This window comes from Nothobranchius furzeri, chromosome 11 (genome assembly GCF_043380555.1).
Source record: "Nothobranchius furzeri strain GRZ-AD chromosome 11, NfurGRZ-RIMD1, whole genome shotgun sequence".
Classification (NCBI taxonomy): domain Eukaryota; kingdom Metazoa; phylum Chordata; class Actinopteri; order Cyprinodontiformes; family Nothobranchiidae; genus Nothobranchius; species Nothobranchius furzeri.
This window is the reverse complement of record NC_091751.1, coordinates 70,656,019-70,679,077: the sequence shown is the minus strand read 5'-3', so window position 1 is coordinate 70,679,077 and position 23,059 is coordinate 70,656,019. Positions and strand designations below refer to the sequence as shown.

Genomic DNA, 23,059 nt, shown 5'->3' with positions numbered 1-23,059 from the left:
CACACAAACCATGTTGGGACCCATTTTTTGTAAGAACTAAATTAATATCAGATTCTGCCAATAAAAGGGCTCTAAAACAATTCATATGTAAATATTTAGCATATTTATTGCAAAATCTCCTTTTTCTGCTTTAGTGCTGCAACAAGGTTTTATTAATAATAAATTATTATACCTTTTGTTTTACTACAGCATCGGTACGCTTCCTGTGCACAGATTATTAAGGATGCTTGTTTCAGCTGTGAGATTAGACGATAGGATCAATGAAAAAATAAGTTGTCCCACACTCCATGGAAACTTTCAGAGAATCCACAAATAGTGGCTTTCAAATGTTTTTTTTATTACTTTTTACAAGTTTATAAAAGCAGCAGATGAGACAGCATGTCTGATAATTTAGTTTTTCATCTGATAATATTAGAACATGTCAGTAATGTCTGAGGGGCTTTTATAAACACTGTATAACTAACACTACTGGAGAGGGTGTGGATTACACAGAGGCTTCTGGGGAGCCCACTTATGGGGGGCGGCGGGGGGGGGCATTTAGACTTGGCCCCCAAAATGTCTTGAAACGGCCCTGGGTGTGTGACTGAGTGTTGAAGGTGATCTGAATTGTATCAGATGTATAAATATGACATGTGTAGAACTTATTGTTTTATACAGGTAGAAACGTGTAGTGGAGATAAATCTACCTACATTTTACTTTTTGTTTTGTTTTCTTGTTTTTATTAAACTATTTCCTGTCTGTCTGTCTCTCATCTTCCTGCATCTCCTCTAAACTCTCCAGAAAAACTGCTGCCTGGATTCTTACCTTTTCACCTCATCAGTTACTTCTGAGCAGATCAAAGGGATCTCCTGACCGTAGCGGAGAGCACGATTCGATGCTGCGTCAGTGAGGTGAAATCACCGCAGCACAGGTGATGAGCTCCGCAGTAGCAGAGCGCTTCAGGCACAGATAAGACAGAAAGTAGAGAACATGTGTGGACATGAACGATCGTGTGCTAATTATAGTTTTTTGGTTGCGCCACTTTGAGAATGGACCGTGCGCTGGAAGCAGCAGCCTGGAGCGCTGCGCAACAACGTGCTGCACTGCTCTCTGTGCTCTCTGCTCAAAAGAGTCCATAAATGATGTAAATGGCCTGTATTTGATATAGCGCCTTCTAGAGTTCTTGAAACCCCCCAAGGCGCTTTACAACACAATCAGTCATTCACCCATTCACACACACATTCACACACTGGTGTGGATGAGCTACAATGTAGCCACAGCTGCCCTGGGGCGCACTGACAGAGGCGAGGATGCCGAACACTGGCGCCACCGGTCCCTCCGACCACCACCAGCAGGCAACGTGGGTTAAGTGTCTTGCCCAAGGACACAACGACAGTGGCAGACTGAGCGGGGCTCGAACTTGCAACCTTCCGATTACGGGGCAAGCGCTTAACTCCTGTGCCACCGTCGCCCCAGGACCTGTAATATAAGTAGAAAACTTTTTTCCGGCTCCCCCGGATGTGTAGGATATACAGCTCTCCCATAATTCGATCCCTGCTCCTGGATGAAAAGCCGGACATTTTCATCAATACAAGGACCCCCAGTCCGGACGCCCGGACAGAGAGTGAAAAGTGGACACGTCCGGGGAAAACCGGACGTACGGTCACCATAGTCCTCATAAAGCGGGAGATTACATATACAGTATTTTGCTTGTGCCCTTGCTGCCCTGGGCCCTTTAGAGTTCGTGGGCCCCAATTGCCCAGTTGCCCATATGGTTAATCCGGCCTTGCGGGTATCATACCCTGGTGGTGGGAGGTTATGGATCTGAATGAGACTAAATCATTCATGCATTAGTTTTTAATCGGCGCCCCATAGAGAAGATTTACGAGCCGGGGCTATTGGAGCTACTGGTCTCCCAGTGATCTGACAGCCAGCCAATGGGAGCGCAGTCTCGCACGAGCCTGGCGCCTCTCGCGCACGGTGAGCCGGGAGCTGGAAACCGGAGGCGCCCACACACGAGCCGCTCGCGTGCAGCTCGTGTGTATAAAAGCAGCTGGCTGGAGGACTGCCCGCCTCACTGTCATCGGTTCTGAGGGCTGAACGCGGCCGGACTCTCTCCCGGTTCTCCGTCGTCCTGCCACCTCCTGCATGGTTTAAACATGCCAGCCGGTACCGGAACATCACCATCCACCGCAGCTGCGACCCCGGCACGCGACGAGTTCGCCCGGAGCGAGAGCAGAAAGGTAGGCTCCTCTAGCTTCAGCCATAAGCTACCGTCGTCAGAAACATCTTAAGTCGTTCTGATTGTTCCAGAGCTCTAAACCCATAATGGAGAAGCGGCGGCGCGCGCGCATCAACGAGAGTCTGGCTCAGCTGAAGACCCTGATCCTGGACGCGCTGAAGAAAAACGTAAGAGCAGCGCGCGCTAGTCCAGAGCCACCTCCGCTGGTGGACCCGCTCGCGGTTAACTGGCTCTGGGTTGTCTGTCTCCAGAGCTCCAGGCACTCCAAACTGGAGAAGGCGGATATTCTGGAGATGACTGTGAAGCACCTGAGGAACGTGCAGCGGCTCCAGATGAGCGGTAGGAGCACATGTGGACTTGTTCCTTCATTACCTCACTTCCCGAGCCGTGCTAGGCTGGTTCTGGTGCGCTTACGTCGCAGGGGCGGACCGGGACAGTAAATTCAGGCTGAAACCATCCCGGGCCACCGCTGCCCAGTTAACCAAACCCTAACCCAATAAACGTCATTTCCTGTATTCTGGTGCGCTCCAACTATGAGCTAAGGAGCTGGATTATCACTGAAATAACAACGATAAATACCAGGTAATCAAATCTGACCGTAGATTTTTTAACCAATAATCTCATCCAAGTCACAGCATGACCCGGGCTCTGTTTCACACGGAAAACACTGAAACATCAAAAATGGTAAACCTCCAATAAAATGCTGGATGTTAAACTTGCTGCTAATAATAATAATAATTAATATTATTATTATTATTATTATTATAACAGCAGCAGGCGTCTGCGGGCTGGATTAGGATTGAATAGCCAGCTAGCCGATGGATCTCCTAGACTCGGCAGCTACCTGAAAACCTTTGGGGACATGTGGACCGTCATGTCCTGACGACCGCTGTGGCTGGAGCGAGAGCTCTGAGCACATGGAAAACAAGAACCACATATACTGTAACTAAAGGGGAACCAACGCATCCTCCCAGTTTGTCTTAAAGTTTCATTGAACTACATTAAACGTCATTTTGCAAAGAAAGCAATACAATAGAAAACCACACATTTAGCACGTTGTGACCGTCTGCAGCCTTTCGGTGGGCCGGATGAACGGCCTTGCGGCCGGGAAGTCTCTCGGTGCTCCTGATTGCCAACCCACCACTGGCTGTGTGTGTATTCTGCATTCAGAATGATTTGTTTTTAAACAATAACATTTTATTTCTAATTTTATGATTATTTCCCTCCCAGACGTGTGTATTTATTTATTTTTCTTCCCTCCAGCGGCTGTAAACACAGATCCCATCATCCTGGCGAAATACAGAGCTGGATTCAGCGAGTGTGTCGGAGAGGTGACTCGTTTCCTGTCCACGTGTGAAGGGGTGAACGGCGAGGTCAGGACGCGCCTCCTTGGCCACCTCGCGGCCTGTGTGACCCAGCTCAGTTCTGTGACCCTTTATGGACCTCATTACAGCGCCCTGGGGCCGGCCCCACCAGTGCTGCTGAATACCAGCTCACAGCTGCACCCGTCCCCCGAAGCCGTGAAGGTGTTCGCTGGCTTGCAGGTCGTGCCCTCTCCTGACGGACAGTTTGCTGTTCTGGTTCCCAGCGCGGCTCTGGCTCCGGTCCAGACTCACGGTACCACCGCGCCTCCCGTCGTCACCTCAGACTCCATGTGGAGGCCTTGGTAGGACTGGAGGACCCTGCCAGCAGCAAGGACAAAAAAAACTTATTTTTGTACATTTTGTTACCATTTTTGAGCGTTTTTGATCCGTCGTGGGGACTGTTTAGAAAAGTTTGTTTGTTTTTTATGAAATAACAATTATAAACTGTATTTTCTATTTGTCTATGACTTCTTTAAGTTCTGTTCTTTACTGATGAATTAAACGTTTTCTCACTAGTTGTGACTGTTACAGCCAACATGAGTGGTTCAGGCTAAAGCTGAAGGTTTCCTACCCCGTGAACCTCGTCTGGGTTTTAGTGAGATGGAAATAAATGTCTAATAGATTCTGCTTTTAAAGGTTGAGATCAAAATCTGATGCTCGACCTTCCGGTTGGCCAGTCATGGATGAAGCTGATTCTACTTATTGTTCTGTTCCAGTTCCCAGCTGGTAGTTTGGGTGTATTTCTACTTTTTAGTGAGGTAAAGAAGCTGAGAGGTCGTGCAGAACCCTGAATAAAGCCGGTAGAGTCCTGTGTGCCCCTGAATGTCCTGAATGTCCCTAGGACAGAAACGCAGGAGGGTCACCAAAGCCCTTGAAACCTCCAGGACCATTCCTGATGTGAACAGCAGCACGGTGTCTGTGCGTGATGACTCCGGCCAGATCCGTGCCCACTGTAAGTGTGGGCCAATCATGGACGTAATTTTCACTTTAGAAGGGGGGGGGGGGGGTATCTATACAGTATGCTCTAATGGGAAACAGGCTTCAACACAAACGGTTGTTTTCCGCTTGGTCCTAGAGCTCAACCAGTGTCAATTTAAGATAGCGTAATATTGTTTTTGGATGGTAAAAAGTGCAGGGGTCAATACTTGACTTTGGAAAAAGTGTGTGTGTGTGGGGGGGGGGGGGGGGGGAGACATGTCCCCCCTGTCCCCCCAAAAATTATGTCCATGGGGCCAATCAAATATCAATACAACACAGTCCATGTAGAAGCCCTAGGGACACTTTGTCACCCTAATAGGCTTTAAAAGTCCACACACAATTAGACGCATAGCTCTGTTCGGTTTGGCTGGGAGAGGTCTGAGGAGTAACCCCCCCCCCCCCTCCCCCCCCCCAATCAGGACAGCCCTTGAGAAGACCCTCTGGAGTAGGAAAAGAAAAGACGGGGCCCTCGGTGGCTCCTCTCTTTGTGACCCTCCATCGTCATAAAGGTCTTTCCATTTGTTTATCCAGGAGAAGGTTTCATGGTCGTGAGGGGGAGGGTCGTGCTGTCGCTCTCACCCGGCTGAAGAAGGCCTATTGTGGCTCGCTCCCCCAGGTCCTCACTGGGCTCCTCACACAGGTTTCTTCTACAGAAACGGCTTCAGCAGAGGGTGTTTCTGTTGTTGGGTTGACTCATCCCAAATGTTTTAGTCTTCCATATTTTTCCAAACCTCAAACGATAACCGTGAAGCAAAGACCTGTCTGTGACATGGGGAATCTCCAACGAGGGTGAACCACCTCCAGCTTGACCCTACAGGGTTATGGTGCTAGGAGGGGGTGGGCAGCAGTGGCTCACATCACAGCTAATGAATGGATTATGCACTGGATATCAATGGTGAAAGAACAATTCTCTTTGTCCATTCAGTCCAATTCATCCCGCTCTGATTTAGCTCGTTGTTTTTTAACAACGCTCCGGCTCAGAGGTGGACAAGAAGCTTCCGGGAGGGAATTTACAATCAGACAGACAGGAAAACACTAGGGGGGAGGAACATTTATCTTTGACCCGCACAGAGAGATGATGGTGCTCCTTTTCACAGACCAACTGCTCTTCATCACCAGTCTCTGGTTTAAACGGGATGTGCTGAATAATGAGAGGCAACGGGGGAAGTAGAGAACAAACTTCCCACCAGGAAAGTCTCTGGACGGTGTCCCAGAAGGGACATTCAGACGGCCGGGTACTCTTCTTTCAGTCCTTCAGTCAGGAGGATTTTAAAAATATATTTATTCACTTGACTTCATCGGAGGTCATTTTGAGCACTGAACAATGTTCGTCACCATCCCAGCAAACATCTCCATTTGGGCCCACCATGGACTTCAGTGGGCTGGTGTGGGCAGGGCAAACCCACACAAGGATCTTGTGTATGGTTGCATGAATGGGGCCCATATATGTTTTCCTATGTGGGCCCCTCTTACATTTAGTTAAGGGCAACCCACAGATGTATCTGCCCAAATCCATCCCATGCTGAGCCCTTGTCGGGTGCCCTAGACCAGCCCAATGGGTGATTGCACATGTGCATTAATGTTGATTATGTCTGTGGGCCCCCCACAGTGGGATCTGCCTAAAACAACCCACAGTGGCCCCATGAGTGTCAGCCCACATGGGGAATCCACGGGTCTGGCCACTTCAGTCCAACATGGCGGCCCGCAGTTACACCAGTGTAGCGGAGAAAATGGCGTTTTTAGCCCAATTCACTTGCATTCATATTTTCATTTTTCCAGGGATCCCGGTGGCCCGGAAGTAGATGGGCGCGACTTAGGCTCTCTAATCATTGTCTGTTGTGGAAACCAATAAACATGATGTCCAGGCAAAGAAGAGTTTGTACAACTCCAACATACACAAACATTAACCTTCGTTAAACTAGATGAATCGGTTATGTCAGCAACTAAAAATAAGTGGAGTCGAGCACGCCATCCTCTAAGTTTTCCTTGAAGTACGTAATGAGTAGTGATGTGTCGGTCGCGAACGAACCGGCTCTAAGAGCCGGCTCTATCAAGTGAACGACGGGAGCCGGCTTGTCATTGGGAGCCGTCTCCCCCCCCCCCCCCCCCCCCCGAGCAGCAGAGCAAATGTGGGTGGAGGGAGATGAGAGGGAATGAGGAGGAGGAAAAAGGCGAGCGAGAGAGAGGAGAGTGCGACGAAGACGGTGAGAAAATGAGCGCCAGCAGTCGGAAAAAGGAGTTTTCTTGATGTGTTCAGTTATTAAATCCATAGAAATGATAAATATTTTATATATTGCATTTTTTTACATTAGTAAATCATTTTACATATAGATTTGCATTATTTTTGGTGATAAATATACTTTACGCAACAGAAAATCTGAGGAGCCACTTGGGAACCGAAAGAGCCGGCTCTTTTTGGTGAATTCCCATCCCTAGTAATGAGTCAAGTGACTCCAAACCCTTGACTTAGTATTTTTAAACACCTGCTAGTTATCTGAAAACCTGGCAGGATAACCAAAGTGACTTTTGACCTGAGATCGTTGTTAGTTTCTCTACCATTTAGAAGGTATTGGCCAGACTAAATACACTACACTTAACCATCTATATAAATATGAACTGGGTTCAGTTTTTTATTTTGTTACAGAATTTTGTCATAATTCATTACAGAAAATCTAAATCATCCAACCAGCGAAGAACTGTTTCTCATGCGTCACTCCAACATGTAAAACAAGGTAGCTGCTTTTGCTAGCGTGGCAGAGTGGAGTAAACGGCTCCACCTCAATTCAATCAAATTCAGTTCAATTCAAAGATACTTTATTAATCCCAGAGGGAAATTAGAGTTTCAGTACACACAATTCTGAGATCAGACATACATAGGCATAGACACATGACAAGAATTGGTGACTGTGGTCATTCACAACCTGAGTCGCGCTACCTTAATAGAGATCAGAGGGTTTATATGAGGATTGGTTCAGGTGGAGGATAAAAAGGCACTTCAGAGTTACCCTCCACAGGGAGGGCAGCTTTGCTCTGCAAAAAAACACCTCAGACAGAAATGCAACAGACTTCAGACAACACACCACATAAGTGTCCACTAGGTGGGGTGGTAGGGTTTGGGACTCTCCACACGTCAGTGCCTGCAGCCGCGATAAGCAGCGCTTGTCACCTTTGTTTGGACAGGGGAAGGAGGTATTTCGGTTAGAGAGCACAGTGACTCCTGGAAACGATTCAACGGCCTTCACCGGTCGCAATCCCGCCCAGGCTGGAATAGGGAGACAGAGTTTCCATGGCGACGGCAGCATGCCACATTTCTTCTGAGGGGGAGTAATCACTTCAGCCTCACAGGCTCAAGGGCACCAGATTCAGATAAGAACTTGTTTTGGGGCCAGACAGAGATAATTTCCTCTCTGTCTCAAAGTTCTGTTGATCTCCAACCCCTCTGAATCCAATAATGGCATAGATTAATCTATCCCAATCCGTGCTGATCCGTCAACTCTATCCTTGATGGCATCAACCTTCTGTGCCAGAGTCTGAATCTCAGCCAAAGTTCCAAGCTTACGACTCATCTCGACAATTATATGAGTTTGTGCGTTCACAGCGCGGTGTAATCCATCCCTGAGCTCCGGGATTGAGCCAAAATTCCTCGAAAGCTCATTAATTTTCCAGTAATTCAGGTAACCACTCAGGCCAAACAGCAGGAATCCTGACATCAACACCACGAATATCCAGACATCTTCAGAATCCTCGGCAGACAGCTGAGATAAGCAAATCAGGTTCCACTGTTTCCAGGCGTCCATGATATACCCAGCTGCATAAGCGGAGATCCCGGGGGGGTGGGGTGGGGGGGGGGGTTCCACACTCACACAAAGTCCCCACCCCCACACACACACACACACAAGTTATTGTAAACACATAAATGCTATCAGTAAACCTGTATTGTCTTCCAAAACCACAACGTAAAAGTTAGTCTGCAAATACAAAACAATGTGTTTTTAATTGTTGAGAAATTATAGTCCACCCCCCACCCCCCACCCCCACCCCCCAATTCCTCAAGTTGGTACGGTCGGTCAACACGCGCTGTTTCCAACGGGCGGGGCTGCCGGCTCTGCCCCGCTCACAGCTTCACGGCAGCCCGCGGCAGGCTCACAGGAGGCGGGAATCAAAAAGCCAGCGGTTTCCAGCAGTAAGTCATTTATCACACGCTTGTTCTACAAACTTAAATATGTGTGTCAGATGTGGTCATAAATGTCAAACATAGACACCGATTATCTTTAGATTTTGATCACCGGTCGGAGATCCCTTTATGACAGACCACCACCACCACAGTAAAAAAAAAGTTGTCACTTCATGTTCTCTGGTCATTCCAGGATTATTCCACTATTATTATTCCATTCACTAAGGTGACCAAAAGTTCCTTTTTCCGGACACGTACGCTTTCACGGTCTGCCCTAGGAATCTGCGGAGCATTTATAGATCGATGAAAATGTTCGCGTTTCATCCTATTTAGCAGATGAATGTGGTAGAATCAAAACTAGCTGGTCCGATGTACGGAAAACCACAGCGTTTAACCGCTCTTATCCCGTCTTCCCCAGGCTCTGCAGCTGTTTACAACATGTCAGAGTGCAGGTGCACCGTGCAGCTTAGGGATGAACTGGTAGCAGCAGATGTGTGGAGGAGGCACGTTGCTCAGAGCTCTCAGTGTAAAACATAGAGCCAAAGATCCCGTTGGCCACACAGACCCAAAAACACTCTGGAAACCGAGAAAAGTGAAAGATCGATTCAACTGAAAGATAAACTATAGAGTATGTATATGTTTAGTGTATTTGTAAAGTTTTTAATTTTTATTATTAAAATGAAACAAATATTTCAAGAATATATTTTTAGATTTTGTGTATGTTTTCGTTCAGTAGGACTTAGATAAAGTTATTAAATATTACAGTTATTCTCTAATAGCCTACAAACATTTCTATGATTTATTAAAGAGATTTCAGTCATTCTGATACTTGACTTGTGAAAGCCGATTTGATGTTTGTTATTTTTCTAGACATATTTAGAAGGAACAATTCAAATATATTAAAATCAATATGGAACTATTTGGATTTTAGTAGCTTTCATGTTATGTGATTTAATGACATTTTAATTTGGCATTTATGTTCTCTCTCTTTGTTGTGAAACAGTTAGATATGTTTTAGTACTTAAAATTAATGCTTTGCATCCGTCCACACGTGCAGCTGCTGGTCAGCTGATAGCCGTGTCATTTCAGGACATGTTGCTTCAACTATTAACGATCTACTTTTAAATCTTTATTCTGAATTGCTTATTCCGTTTTAGGCCACAGTCTTGTTATTGAAATGAAAACAAAAAGAAAGGATGCTAATGGAGATGTACAAAATTGGCAAGATATTATTGTTGATCAATATCCTCCAGCTCCGTTCTAATGACAACATCCCGTCTGTGTGTGTGTGTTGCTGTCCAACTGTCAGCAGACCAGGTCGGTTGAAATGGCAGAGAAACGAAAAACGGCAGACATCAGGTCGTTTTTAATGCTCCAGAACATCAAGTAGAAACTTGCATTTTGATAAAGACATCTATAAGAAAGAAATGAAATTGTTTCTAAATGGTTTCATGAGGCAAAGTCCAGTCACTGGAGCCCAGGCAGCCAGAGCCTGTCAGACACAGGCACAGAGTCTCAGGTCAGTCTCTTATAAGGACATACAGCGTTGTATGTAGAGAGCATTTTTTTTCATGTCCCCCCCAAATTGAAATGGGATTTCCGCCCTTGCCCAGCTGGCTCTGTCCCAGACAGGCACCCGGGAGCCCCTTCTCCCGTTGTCAACGTTGAAAAAATTTTGTCAATCGCGTTGAGAGACCAACTGACCAGATCCATTTTTAATAATTTCCAGTTTCCAGAAAAAATGCAGAAGCGTCGCGCACACAAGACAGGACAGAGAGTCTTGGGATAAGAGAGGGAGGAGAGGAGGAAAAAAGTGTCTGTATTCTCCAAGAGCCGGAAGAAGAAGGGAGCCAGCCAATCAGGGCCCTGGTGGCTTCCTTTAAAAAAGCTCACCAGGGCATGTGTTAGAGTTTCTGATTGCTGCCACTCCCTCAGATATGTTTGTCATTCGTGGCATATTACGAGTATGATGATTCAAGGTTGTGATTGCTGCCACTCTCCATCCACCCTCCGGTGGTGCATGATGTTGCTGTCACTCGCTCCTCTGGCCTGGAACGAGCAAAGGAGGACTGCATGGAGAAGTGTAGAAAGGAGGGCACAACAGAGAAGCAGCCAGCCTGGAACAAGGGGTGTGGAGCCACTGGGGGACATTCTTACTGGCCATCGGGGCCACACCTGCAGGCCGGGACGGCATAGAGCTCCGGGAGTTGACGTCACTTCTCCCGGCATGCAACAGTTCAAATCGAAACGGCGCCATCTTGGCAGGCAGAAGCCCGCAGCTGGACTATTTGTTATTGTCAGAAAACTCAAACGGGAAATGTGGTAGATTCCTGTTGTGCCCCAGGATGCAGAACAGACATGGACGACATAAGGAATGAGCCATCTACAGGATTCCCCAAGATCCGGAGCGCCGCAAACGTTGGATCATTGTAATAAAACGCCCTAGTGACCGGGCGAAAATGAAACTGGGATCCCGAGAGTAAAGGTTTTCGCTTATGCAGCGACCGCTTCATATCAGGTACTTAAACCAACGTTTCCTCAACTGTGTGTGGTATTTATTTTAAATGCTTTTATTATGATTCTTAGTGGGCTTCCTAAACTTATTTTGGCGTGGCTTTTTCTGTCTTATTACTCATAGCAGCAAGTAAACATCACACATAAAAAGCACTTTGGATTGCTATTATCTGTCTCACCGAGACAGATCTCAGACAGATCCTGAGACGCTCCTGCCTGACATATTTATTTTATTCACGGAAAAAATCAGACTAGTGATTTCTCTTGGCGTTCAGTTTATACATTCAAACAGCACAGCACTCTATTTAAACTACTTACATGAAAATCTATGTTATTTGTCCATCCATCCATTTTCATCCGCTTATCCGGAGTCGGGTTGCGGGGACATGTAGCGTCGAGAGACCCAGACTTCTCTCTCCCCAGCCGGGATTAGAGTGTGTGTGTGTGTGTTCTTACAGACAGGAAAAATATCTCAGCCAACATCACGTTAGATCACATTGGATAACTTATATTTTCTTACGTGAGCTGTCTTTAGTTAGAGGAAAGTCAGTCTAGTTGTAGACCTGTGCAATAACAATAAATTAACTTGAACCTTGAATACTGTCCAATGTACTTCCTGAACGAGTGGCTTTTTACGGCTAAAATAACAAAATGACAAATAGAGACAGAAGGACAACTTGGGTGTTCTCCCTTTTTCCTTTTGTAACGCATTGCATCACCACCTGGTATCAGAAGATGGTCAATGATCACACCACCTGGATTCAGATCAGGGTCAAAAGGTTGTAACATCTCTAGATATACGTAAGTCAGCTTTAAAAACTAAACATTACATTCAGTTAATGACACTAAATTATATGTTTTTCCTAGTTTATATTATGCTGTTTGAACCATCGTTATTAATATATGGACAAAGGGTTTCCATAGACTCCAATAACAAGTTTTTGTGCTAAAATGGGAGGCCACCACCGCCATTTTGACCGTGTCACAGGTTCCGTCAAGCCCAGACAATTCCATAAAAGGGAAGAGAGGTGGAGCTGAGGGTGGAGCTGTAAGGCTGGGATCAACTGACGACACCCGGTCGAACTAGCTACTAGCTACAAGCTAACCTGAAGCTAACCCAAAGAGCTCCACAAGCCGATAGTCGGAACCCAGCTCCACCAACATGTTATATTTCAACCCATTTTCTAAAGTGCAGCTCAGCAGTGACCTAAAATACATAAATATAATTTTACTTACCGAAAAACATGAAGTGGAGACTCCTTGGACGCTCTATTAGTGCAATTAATGCCACAGCAAGTCATTTTGTCCAACAATTGCACAAAAATATCCAAACAAGAATACACAAACACAGAGACTCAAAATCCCGGAGCAGTTTCCAGGCCAGACCGAGGCTCTACTGAGGCCTTTCCACGGAGCTAGCTCTGCGGTCACATGGGTCTGATGCTCATTAATTATACAGAATTTTAGGCTTTTAATACACTTAAACAGAAGAGTGAGAAAAACATTCACCCCCCTCAGAGTTGTCATGAGTGTAAACTAGATCATTTAAACCAAAAACATGTTCTGGTACCAGGCTGTAAACATGTTTATTTCTGCTGTGAAATTGGTATTTTTAACATGGGAGTCAATGAGGATTTGCTCGCTTCTGACACCAGCCCCTAGTGGATGAGGGTGGAACTGCAATTTTTGGTACTTCCGGGTTGGGACCAGTTTTAGAGCCGCATTGTGGGGGCTTGGTTTGAACCCAAGGGTCTCATTATCTGTATTTGGGGCCGGGTAGGGGTCCACATTTCACGATGGCTGTGGAAGTCACAGTGGGCGACCCTCTGTAGGCCACATGTTTGCCCAGAGCGAACCCACATGGTGGTTTGCTGGGATGTCTGAAGGATTTCCCAGATAGGTCGATGCACACTAACACGTGTGAAAGCTTTTATGGTCAGCGATGGCTACATTCACAGCTCATGATGAGTGAACGAGCCGCTGACCACAACTGTAAGATTGTGAGTGATGGTGATCTGCACTAATTGTTCACTGGAAGGATCGCAGAGCGTAGCGATCCCTGCAGTTCCACAACCTTTTGGTTCGTGGTTCGTTCATCTTGACGCCTCTCCAGGGAAACAAAAGCCACTTGAGAAAGATCTTGTGCTGTTAGAAGCTATTTTAGACGTTAGGCGGGTTTTTCTGGACTCCCCAACAGCAACTAAAGGCCTGCACACACGCTTAATAAAACCCATCCATCTGGAAGGTTCGGCACAAAACAAGTCTCCCTTCTAGAGAGCGTGGTGCTCAGGGCCGCGGTTTCTGATTCCTCCTCAGCAATGGTAATGTGATGATAAGGAGCTTATCAGCTCTTGCTGCCCCCCAATAGTGACGGACAAGACAAAGACCAGGGAACCAGCATGCTACCATTACCGTCATGGTGACATTTCCACGTCCACTTAACACCCATGCTAGGTCAGCTGTTCCTAATATGGCCACCAACACCAATTTAGCTGACGTCCAGGGGTGTGAGTGCACCGAGGGGTGAACCATGACCCTTGTTTGTAAGCACGGTTCCTGTGTTGAATGTGAAAAGAGGCCCCCGTGTGTTCTGAGATGTTTGGGTCGTGGTGTCATGGGGAATGGTTCTTCCTGTCACCAGCTGAGACACCTGCCCAGAGAAACGCCACAGGTGTGGGGTAACACCACAGACCAGTAGCTGAAGATGCAGGACGTTGATTTGGGCCATAAGACAAATACAAAACGGCCTGGTTTGAATTTATTTGAGGCTTTCTGATGAAGTCTCTTGAGTTGTAGCTCTGGGCTTGAGGCCTTAGCTGACCTTTAACCTTTGTCCTGAGGATTCTGCCCCGCCCTCTCCCCAGAGCTTTGTGTTGATTTGGATGTGTTTGTCTCACCAGATAATGTCCCCTTCCCTTTGTGCCTCTTCAGGCTGAACCTCCGTCCTGCAGAGCGTGGCGTCTGCTGCCCGCGGTGCTCGATGCCGCAGAGAGAAACGAGACCCGCGGCAGAGTGTCGTGTTCAGCAGAGGAGCTGGAGATCGCGCCTCACACTTCTCTTCTGCTGTTCCTGTTGCCTTCAGTTACAGGCAAAAGATTTCTAATGGGTGTCCCAGATTTACGTCTCCAGCTGGTCAGCCTTTAGTGACAAACGGCAGAGTTACAACTGGTAGTTAACTGCTGGTTACTGGTAACCAACCCTCTCTAAACAGCTGAGGAACAGATCTTCTCCAGACCTACAGAAACGCCTCACACTGCTGGAAATCTGATGTCCTTCACATCATTTCACAGCAACACCAGGTCTACACAGCATGTCCCTGCAGTCTGCTGCATGGTGCTGGGACCCAAGTTTTGCTTTTTTATTTGTGGTTTTTAGTGATTGAAGGTTACAACACCAGCTTACTGCCTACGTGTACCTGAATGATCGTCTTTAGTGTTGCTGCTGCTGTAGCAAGTGGCTTTGCCCACTGTGGGATCAATAAAGTCTATTCGATCTGAACGAGGGGCCAGTTGACCTCGTGGCCTTTGACCCTCGTTAACCACCGGTTAGAGAGCTGTGGCCATCTGTGTGCCTTACTGTGCTGACTCCCTCCCTCACCCCTCCCTCACCCCTTTGTCTCCCTCAGTGTGTGTGTGTGCGTGCGTGTGCGTGCATGCGTGAGTGTGTGTGTGTGTGTGTACCCCATACAGCAGTGACAGACAGGCTTGTTAACGCCACAGCATCCAGAATGATAATGAATCACACGCGCAGTAAGCCCCTACTGCCTGATTCTATCCGCCAGTCAGAGGCTCCACCTAATGGTGGGCATCAGTTGGCACTGCTGGATCTGTTCAGCTCCAGGACGACCACATTGGGAAGAGGGCTGAAAAGACGTCCGGTTGTGTGCTGGAAAATCCAGGGCTACCCAAATGAGAACACTCCAGACCCAATCCAGGCAGAGAGGAGCTGATGCTAGTGTGTAAGTGTCATTAGATGGAGGCGTGTTGGAGTCAGGGCAAGGGAGAGCCGTCTTTACTGACTGTACACTCCACCTCCCTGTACTCCCCCACTTGTCCAGATTTAGGCTAACATCAGATTTTAACCATAGGCCCTATCAAATAAAAATGTTTTAAGCCTATTCTTAAAAGTAGACAAGGTGTCTGCCTCACAGACTAAAGCTGGGAGCTGGTTCCACAGGAGAGGAGCCTGATAACTAAAAGATCTGCCTCCTATCCTAATTTTAGATATTCTGGGAACCACCAGTAGACCTGCAGTCTGAGAGCGAAGTGCTCGGTTAGGAACGTTATAAGTTTGATAATCTAACGCTGAAATGATGACAGTATTTACAAAAACTAGTAGAACTCATTCATTCACTTGTTCATCACATGTGCTTCTGAGGGAATACACAAACACACATTAACTGCTGTTTCATGTTTCAGCCTTGAATGGATTTTAAAAAACAACCAGTTGAACTTTCGAACTTTACAATCAGAGGTTCATCTACCCCCGCTATCACTCAGCAGCCTCCTGCCTGCTGATTGTTGACAGTATCGACCGACTCTGGACGTCTGATCGACCCTGATGGGAAGCAGGGATCCGCTCTGAGGCGAGCTAGCGCTCCGGGATCCCCGCCGTGGTCCTGTTGCTGCACTGAGACTCGTCAGACTCGTTTTTTAGGACGTGCTCTCTGACACGGCCGTCTTCTTCCTGAAACAGCACCTTCACTGTCATTGGAGAGCATTTGTCTGCTTTACATTTGATGGTCACGGTGTGGTTGGATGTTTGCAGAGTGCAGGAGCTGAGATCAGCCACGTCCTCTTTGGACAGGTGACACAACAGCTGGTCTCTGTCCACAGAAGTGACGGGCCGTTGTCGCAGGTAGGCGGGGCTTTCACACACCACGCCGTGTAGCATCTCCACGTTCTGGCTGTTCTGCAGTAGCCAGTCGTGCAGGTACCACAGGTGGCAGTCACATTTCCAGGGGTTTCCGTGCAGTCTTGTGGAGTGCTGGAAGCTAAAGGAGTCCATTAGACCCACGGGGAGAGTTTCCAGTCGGTTTTCAGAAAGGTAGAGCCTCTGAATAAACGCCTGGTCCTCAAACAGCTGGGGCTCCAACCTGGTCAGGTTGTTACGGTGGAGGCTGATCTCCTTGATGTTAAACAAGTGTTTAAAGATCCTTTCAGGCAGCGTCACCAGCTGGTTTTCAGAAAGCTCCAGGTTCTCCAGGGCCGTTAGATTTATGAAAACGTCTTCTGCGAGGCTGGAGAGCTTGTTTTCTGACAGGGTGAGGTCAGTCAGCGAGGTCAGAGCGCTCAGGGACGACAGCTGGGTCAGCTGGTTGCCTCTCAGGTTGAGCTCCTTCAGATGTGTAGGCTCACGTCCAAACACGTTACGACTGAAGGTTGTCAGAAGGTTCCCACGGAGGTTCAGCACGCTCAGGTTAGTCAACAGAGAGAAGGAGCTGTCGCTGAGTCGTGCTAGCTTGTTGTGCTCTAAGTGAAGCTCCCGGAGCTGAGAAACGTTACTGAAGGTGTCAGGTGTCAGATGGCTGATCAGGTTGTTGTTTAGTTTCAGGACCTCCAGCCTCCTCAGGCCAGAAAACGTCTCATTGGCTACATCTTCAAGTCTGTTTTGGGACAAATCCAGAACACGCAACTTGTTCAGGTTCAGGAAGAGATAAGCAGGCAGAGCTGATATGAAGTTGTTCTTCATCTGCAGGGTCTCCAGCTGCTTCAGAGAGTCAAACGTTCCAGGAAGAAGCGACTTGAAGTTGTTGAAGTTGAGAGTCAGCTTCTGTAAACGGGCTTGATTTGAGAAGGTCCCCAGGAGCACATGATCCAGCCCGGGGTTCCCGCTGATCTCCAGCTCCTGCAGCTCAGTCAGGCGCTCCAAGGCTTTCAGGTGAATGCTCCTCAGTGCGTTGTTCAGAAAAACGAGCTTGGTGAGTTGTGGGCTCTCCTCCAGCGAGTGGGAGAACAGGTACGCCACAGAAGTCGTCATTATTATGAACTCCTTGACCTGAGCGGACATGTTTCTGGGTAAAGAGGCCATCCGTTCATCAGAACACAGCACCTGAACCGGAGTGAAACACTGGCACCTGTAGGGACAGGCACCCGGCCAGGAGCCGCTGCCGCTGGGGCGGAGGAGCAGCACGAGGACAGCCAGAGCCAGAGCCAAAGGTTTCGCCATGTTTCACTGTCGAAACAGGACGGAAGAATAAACTAGGATGTTTTCTGTTAAATCACAAGTCGAACGGGATACTTACATTCCTCAGAGTCACAGAAATCCCATGGCACTGACAGCGTCCTCCACAAACCAGCTGACACCAACAGCAAACAAGCAGGCTGAGATAGGAGAGAGAGCGTCGGGAGGCGGAGCGGCCTTCCCTCCGTTAGCAACTAAAATAAGAGCCTTCCTGCTGAGATGAAGAGACAAGCCAATCCACGTTCACGGCTATCAGTTCATTTAATTCGGTCCGGTCCGCTCCGGCCACACGAGGGAGCGACAGGTCACATGGTGTCTCTTCATTAAAGACCGCGATGTAGACTTTTATTCCAGAGGTGGGAATGTTGTTCCTCAGCCTGCTGCTCTGTTGATCACAAGGTTTGTATTGCTGTGGATGATTTTCCCCAGCAGGTGGCGCCTTTTCCTTTTGATCATGATGGACATTCCCAGGTCCTTCCTTTCCTGCAGTTTATTCCTTGAGGATGGATAGGAACACGCCCTGGTGTGTGATTTTGGATCCGACTCAGGGGCGGAGCCTCCAGGAGCAACTCCAGGCTGCTTTCTGATCTCCTAACACATTTTTAAACATTTTGACACCGTATTTCGTTCTTAACGATGGCAAATGCAGGAGTGCAGCTTCTCGGCTTCACGCTGGCCTTCCTCGGATTCATCGGCGCTATAGCATCCACCGTCATGGTGGAGTGGAAAGCTTCATCCTACGCTGGGGAGAACCTGATCACAGCCCAAGCGCTGTACGAGGGCCTGTGGAAGAGCTGCGTTTACCAGAGCACGGGACAAATGCAGTGCAAAGTCTTCGACTCTCTCCTCCAGCTACCAGGTACCGGCCATTCTTCTCTTCAGAACTTTTGTTTAGGGCTCCAGAAGTCAACACCGAGCTGCGGTGGTTCCACAACAAACAACTCTGGAGGGAAGATGCAGATATGTGGGCCGCTCGTTTCTCGGTTCCTTATTTTAAAGTGTTGCAGTTTAAATGAAACAAGTTAAAGTAAAGAGCTAAAAGAAAGCTGGAGGCTGGTTCCATCCCTCCTGGAGTTCTTCCTGACATTCCTCTAACGTGTGGAGACCTGCCGCATGCCAGCAGCCATCAGGTCAACGAGGGAGGCTCTTCCAGCAAAGCATCACCTGATCAGTACTCAACACGAGTCATCACAATGAACACGGCTGGCCCGAGTCAGGAGGACTGCATCCAGCACGGCTCACATCACTTTTAAAGTGATTTAGATTAATCAAGTTTTAACTAAATATTTAGCTTACATCCAAATTCAGGCGGCTAAAACCGATGCAGAGTGGAATGAAAGCAGGTCTGATGGAACAGTTGTGTGGATTCACGGCCCTGGAGGTGTTAGACAGGCACCTCCTCACCCTCCAGTGGAGTGTCCTGAACAGATGTGGTTTAAACATTTTGCTGCTGAACACCAGAGCATGTTTCTGTGTGCAGGGATGGTGCAGGGCGCACGAGGCCTGATGCTCTCCTCCATCCTGCTGTCGCTCCTCTCCCTGCTGGTGGCCATGGTGGGGATGAAGTGCACCACCTGCATGGAAGAACAACCTCAGCTGAAGGGCAAAGTGGCGATGGCCGGAGGGATTGTCTTCGTCATTGCTGGTAAAACCTTGGTCCCTGAGAATGATTTGGTTTTAACAACATCTGGAGAGCGTTCGTCTTTGTTTTCTGTTCATCTCTTTTTTATTCTTGTGGACATGCTGATGCCTTCGTTCTCCAGCGTTCACAAACAGACTGGTGTGAGGCTGTAAACCACAACATCAAAGGGAATGCTTTCTGTTCAGGTGTGCTGAGTCTGGCTGGAACCTCCTGGTATGGAAACAGAATAGCACAAGACTTCTACAACCCCTTCACCCCGACTAACTCCAGGTAAGGAGGCCCTCGTCGCTTCTTTAACCTGAAAGCCTCGAGGACCAGGTGTTTCCTGCTGGGACAGACAGCCCTGCCCTGTGGGCTCCAACCCTAAAGTCCTACCTGTAACAACAGCTAACGGCTGTGTTTAGTTACATTCAGTTCCTCACACAACTTCAAATGCTTCAACGTAAAGTGTTATTGTTAAAGTTAGGTGTAATTAAATACAGGTGTTATTTTTCCCTGTTTTACCTGTTAACATGTGTCCTTCACAGGTATGAGTTTGGGAGTGCCCTGTACGTCGGCTGGGGGGCTTCCTTTCTGAGCATTATAGGTGGGGCCTTTCTCTGCTGCCACTGCTCCAGCCAGACCTCCAGGAAGAGTCCAAAGTACCCATCATCCAACGCTGCAGCAGGCGGCAGGGGCTACGTGTAGGCGGCCTCGGCTACCGGCAGACGGCCAGCCTTCTGGTCTCAGACCTAAACTCAACAAAATCAGACATTCCACCTTATTCTGGCAGAAATGTGCCGAGACACCGAAAAACCACAGAAACAAAACATTGTGTGCTCATTAAATGTATTATTTTAGACTAAATGTTTTTTTTAGATGACTAAAATGTAGGTTAGATTATTCTAACATTACTGCCCGAGTTTCATGTTGCCTTTCACTTATTTGTTGCTTCTTCTTTTCTAAAATAAAAACCAACAACATTCTGCGTTTTGTGTGTGTGGGTGTGTGTGTGTGTGGGGGGTATACCTACATGTTAAAGTGATGGTCAACCCTGTCTCAGAGTCTTACTCCACCCACATTTCAATTTTGAAAAATGCACCACTAGCAGGCATTGCCTGGCGGACCGAGAGGGTGGGGGTGCAGCCATAATGAAGATGGACGGCTAACGAGGTGACACTAGCTTTTGACTCAACCTGAGCAGTCATTTGAAGTGAAGGACTTTTCTCCCCTTCTTAAACCTAAATTTATACTTCTCCACCAGCTCCAGGAGGGAGAGACACGCATGGATGGAGAAGTTTACCTTGAGACTTCTCCATCTCCTGGGGAGTGTTGCAAAGCAATTCCCCGCCAGGACAACAGAGGGTGTAGTGCTATTCTGGGGTATCCGGGCATGCATCTATATGTTCCTAACCGAGCACTTCGCTCTCAGACTGCAGGTCTACTGGTGGTTCCCAGAATATCTAAAATTAGGATGGGAGGCAGATCTTTTAGTTATCAGGCTCCTCTCCTGTGGAACCAGCTCCCAGCTTTAGTCCATGAGGAAGACACCTTGTCTACTTTTAAGACTAGGCTTAAAACATTTTTATTTATAGGGCCTATGGTTAAAATCTGATATTAGTCTAGATCTGGACAAGTGGGGGAGTAGAGGGAGGTGGAGTGTACAGTCGGTAAAGACGGCTCTCCCTTGCCCTGCCTCCAACATGCCTCCATCTAAATAGGATAGATTATCCAGAGTTATCTCTGTAGTTATGCTGCTATAGGCTTAGACTGCTGCAGGACACACTGACCACTTTTCACACTCTACTGCTTTCTTCTACAATCTGCTCTTTAACTGTACTATTTCCTGCTATTTCAGCTGTTAACTTTATTTTCTCTCTAAGTGTTTTTCTCCCCTCCAGATTGAAGTGGGTAACAAGCCCCGTGCCCTTAGCCTTGTGTACTGGACACACAGAGGCTTCGTGGCCTGATTGCTGGCAATAATAACAAAGTTCTTACCAGGCTGATGAAGACTTGGTTCACGGGAGGGGTTACCTTCCACATCCTGAATGCTCCAGTCCCTGGTAGAGTTACGCTGCTCGGGCAGTGCAGCAGCTCTACGACTCCTGCTGTTGAACCCTGCACCAGGTCCTCCCCTCCGCGCGTTGAGAAACTGCATAGCCAGCTTTTCTGCCTTCTGTCCATCCGTCAGCTTGTGCTCCTTAAGCCACGTCCTCACCTCCAGGGGTAGCACTCGTAGGAACTGTTCCAGGATGATGGCCTCACCAATCTGCTTCTTTGTGTGCTGCGAAGTCTTGATCCAGCATTGATAGAGTCCCTTCAGATGGCAGTAGGTCTCTGCAGGCGTTTCCTCTGGTGGCACCGCCATCAGTCAGAACCGTTGTCCGTAGGTTTCTGACAATATGTCAAACTTAGCGAGTAGCGTTACTTTCAAATCAGAACAACGATGGGCTTTCTCTTTCTCTTTCACCGTATAGGCTGCCAATGCTTTACCAGAAAGCAGCGGGACAAATCGACGTGCCCATTCAGTCTTCGGCCACTTCCAGGTTTTAGCAGTGCGTTCAAAGTGCATCAGATAATCCTCGATTTCCTCACCCGTTGTATATGGAGGGATCTTTGGATCAGAACGACTCTCCCAAGTACATCTTTGTCGTACATTATCTCGTCGATTTCTCAGATTTTTTTACAGGTGACGATGAAGAGGAATCTGTGAATGTGATGGGTTCCTTCTATAGAAAATATCTCTCCTTCTCCTTCTTCTTCTTCTTCTTCTCCTTCTCCTTCTACAAAACTTGTAGAACATGCTCCACAATGGGGAAATAATCTCTATTGCCAAGTGTAGCATGATGAAGGTCCTCTAATTTGTGGCAAAGGTCACATTTACCCAGCTGGGTCAAACTCATAACATGCCTGTTACGGATCCTGGGCTCCCGCACCTTGAATGGCCTAGTCCTGCTCCCACAATGCTGTTCAGGACCTTGGACAGGTCCTCCGTCAGGCTGGCCTCCGCCTCGGCCCGCCCACTCTGCACCAGCTGCGGACAATCTCCTGATGAGGAAATGATAGTGAAAAGGACTCTGGTTTCAGTTCCTCGGAGAGAGACTCACTGACCTAAAACCTCTGTCTTTCTCTCCTCGGTTAGATTCGTGTGACATTTGAGTAGCTTAGACTATAGTGTGAATAATAGTGTTTAATAGTGTTTAGTAACCGTTTGACCGTTTGAAGATCCGTTTGATTCTGCCCGAGTGAGGCTTTTTCGTTTCCGTTTCAGCTTTATAGCTCGCTTTTCGTTAACCCCCTTTTGGATATTGATAGCCGTCGAGTTTTGGTTTTTAGTTAGTTCCGGCTCGTTGTTTTCCGTTTTAGATCTCTAGTTATTGTCGTGTTTTCTTCCCTGGGACCGTTTGTCCCAGGTGTTTTGAGTTATCTCCGTGGTGGGTTTTGTTTAGTTTGACTTTGAACTTTTCCAGTCGAGGACTGTGCGTTTTGGTTAAATTCTGTGAAATAAATCCCTTTTATTCACCCTCACCCCTCCTTTCTCTGCATCAGTTTTTATGTTACCCCTTGCCACCACACCAAACACCTAGGGTTTGTAACAATGCCCTATAGGTTATAAATTGTAAGTCGCTTTGGATAAAAACGTCTCCTAAATGAATAAACATAAGCTGGGTCAAACAGTACTTTTAAATCCACAGATTAACCAAGGAGTCATGATGTCTGCGGAATATCATCCACTATCTGCTGCTGTTCCGTCCCAGAAGAAGGACACTTCAAGCTCACGATGATAATTAAATACTAATATTAATAAACTCTTTGATTTTATTACGCTTTATTATAATCATCATAAATGATCACTTGGTTCAGTATAAAGGTATTTTAACTACATGAAATGAATTATTATGCTTTGGGTATAATAATGATTAATTATGATTATGAGTGATGACAGGAATGTCTGTTCCAGCAAATAAGAAGGTCACTTCCACCTCATCCATCTAACACAGAG

The 23,059-nt window shown here is 47.4% G+C and overlaps 3 protein-coding genes across 3 annotated transcripts; 2 read left to right on the top strand and 1 right to left on the bottom strand.

Moving 5' to 3' along the window:
• The first annotated feature begins 575 nt into the window (after nucleotides 1-575).
• LOC107384489 (transcription factor HES-1) lies at nucleotides 576-4,101 on the top strand. Its single transcript, XM_015957763.3, has 4 exons — nucleotides 576-2,223; nucleotides 2,294-2,389; nucleotides 2,474-2,561; nucleotides 3,486-4,101. The coding sequence occupies exons 1-4, from the start codon at nucleotides 2,140-2,142 to the stop codon at nucleotides 3,890-3,892; spliced, it is 675 nt and encodes a 224-aa protein (XP_015813249.1). The 5' UTR covers nucleotides 576-2,139; the 3' UTR covers nucleotides 3,893-4,101.
• Nucleotides 4,102-15,584: 11,483 nt separating this feature from the next.
• On the bottom strand, nucleotides 15,585-17,642 carry zgc:153913 (carboxypeptidase N subunit 2). Its single transcript, XM_015957764.3, has 2 exons — nucleotides 17,497-17,642; nucleotides 15,585-17,426 (listed from the first exon to the last, which is right to left on the bottom strand). Exon 2 carries the CDS (start codon nucleotides 17,418-17,420, stop codon nucleotides 15,843-15,845), a length of 1,578 nt encoding a protein of 525 aa, XP_015813250.3. The 5' UTR covers nucleotides 17,421-17,426; nucleotides 17,497-17,642; the 3' UTR covers nucleotides 15,585-15,842.
• A 287-nt stretch (nucleotides 17,643-17,929) lies between these two features.
• On the top strand, nucleotides 17,930-20,042 carry cldn1 (claudin 1). The gene is made up of 4 exons (XM_015957765.3): nucleotides 17,930-18,294; nucleotides 18,916-19,080; nucleotides 19,263-19,347; nucleotides 19,605-20,042. Exons 1-4 carry the CDS (start codon nucleotides 18,072-18,074, stop codon nucleotides 19,762-19,764), a joined length of 633 nt encoding a protein of 210 aa, XP_015813251.1. The 5' UTR covers nucleotides 17,930-18,071; the 3' UTR covers nucleotides 19,765-20,042.
• The last annotated feature ends 3,017 nt before the right edge of the window (nucleotides 20,043-23,059 follow it).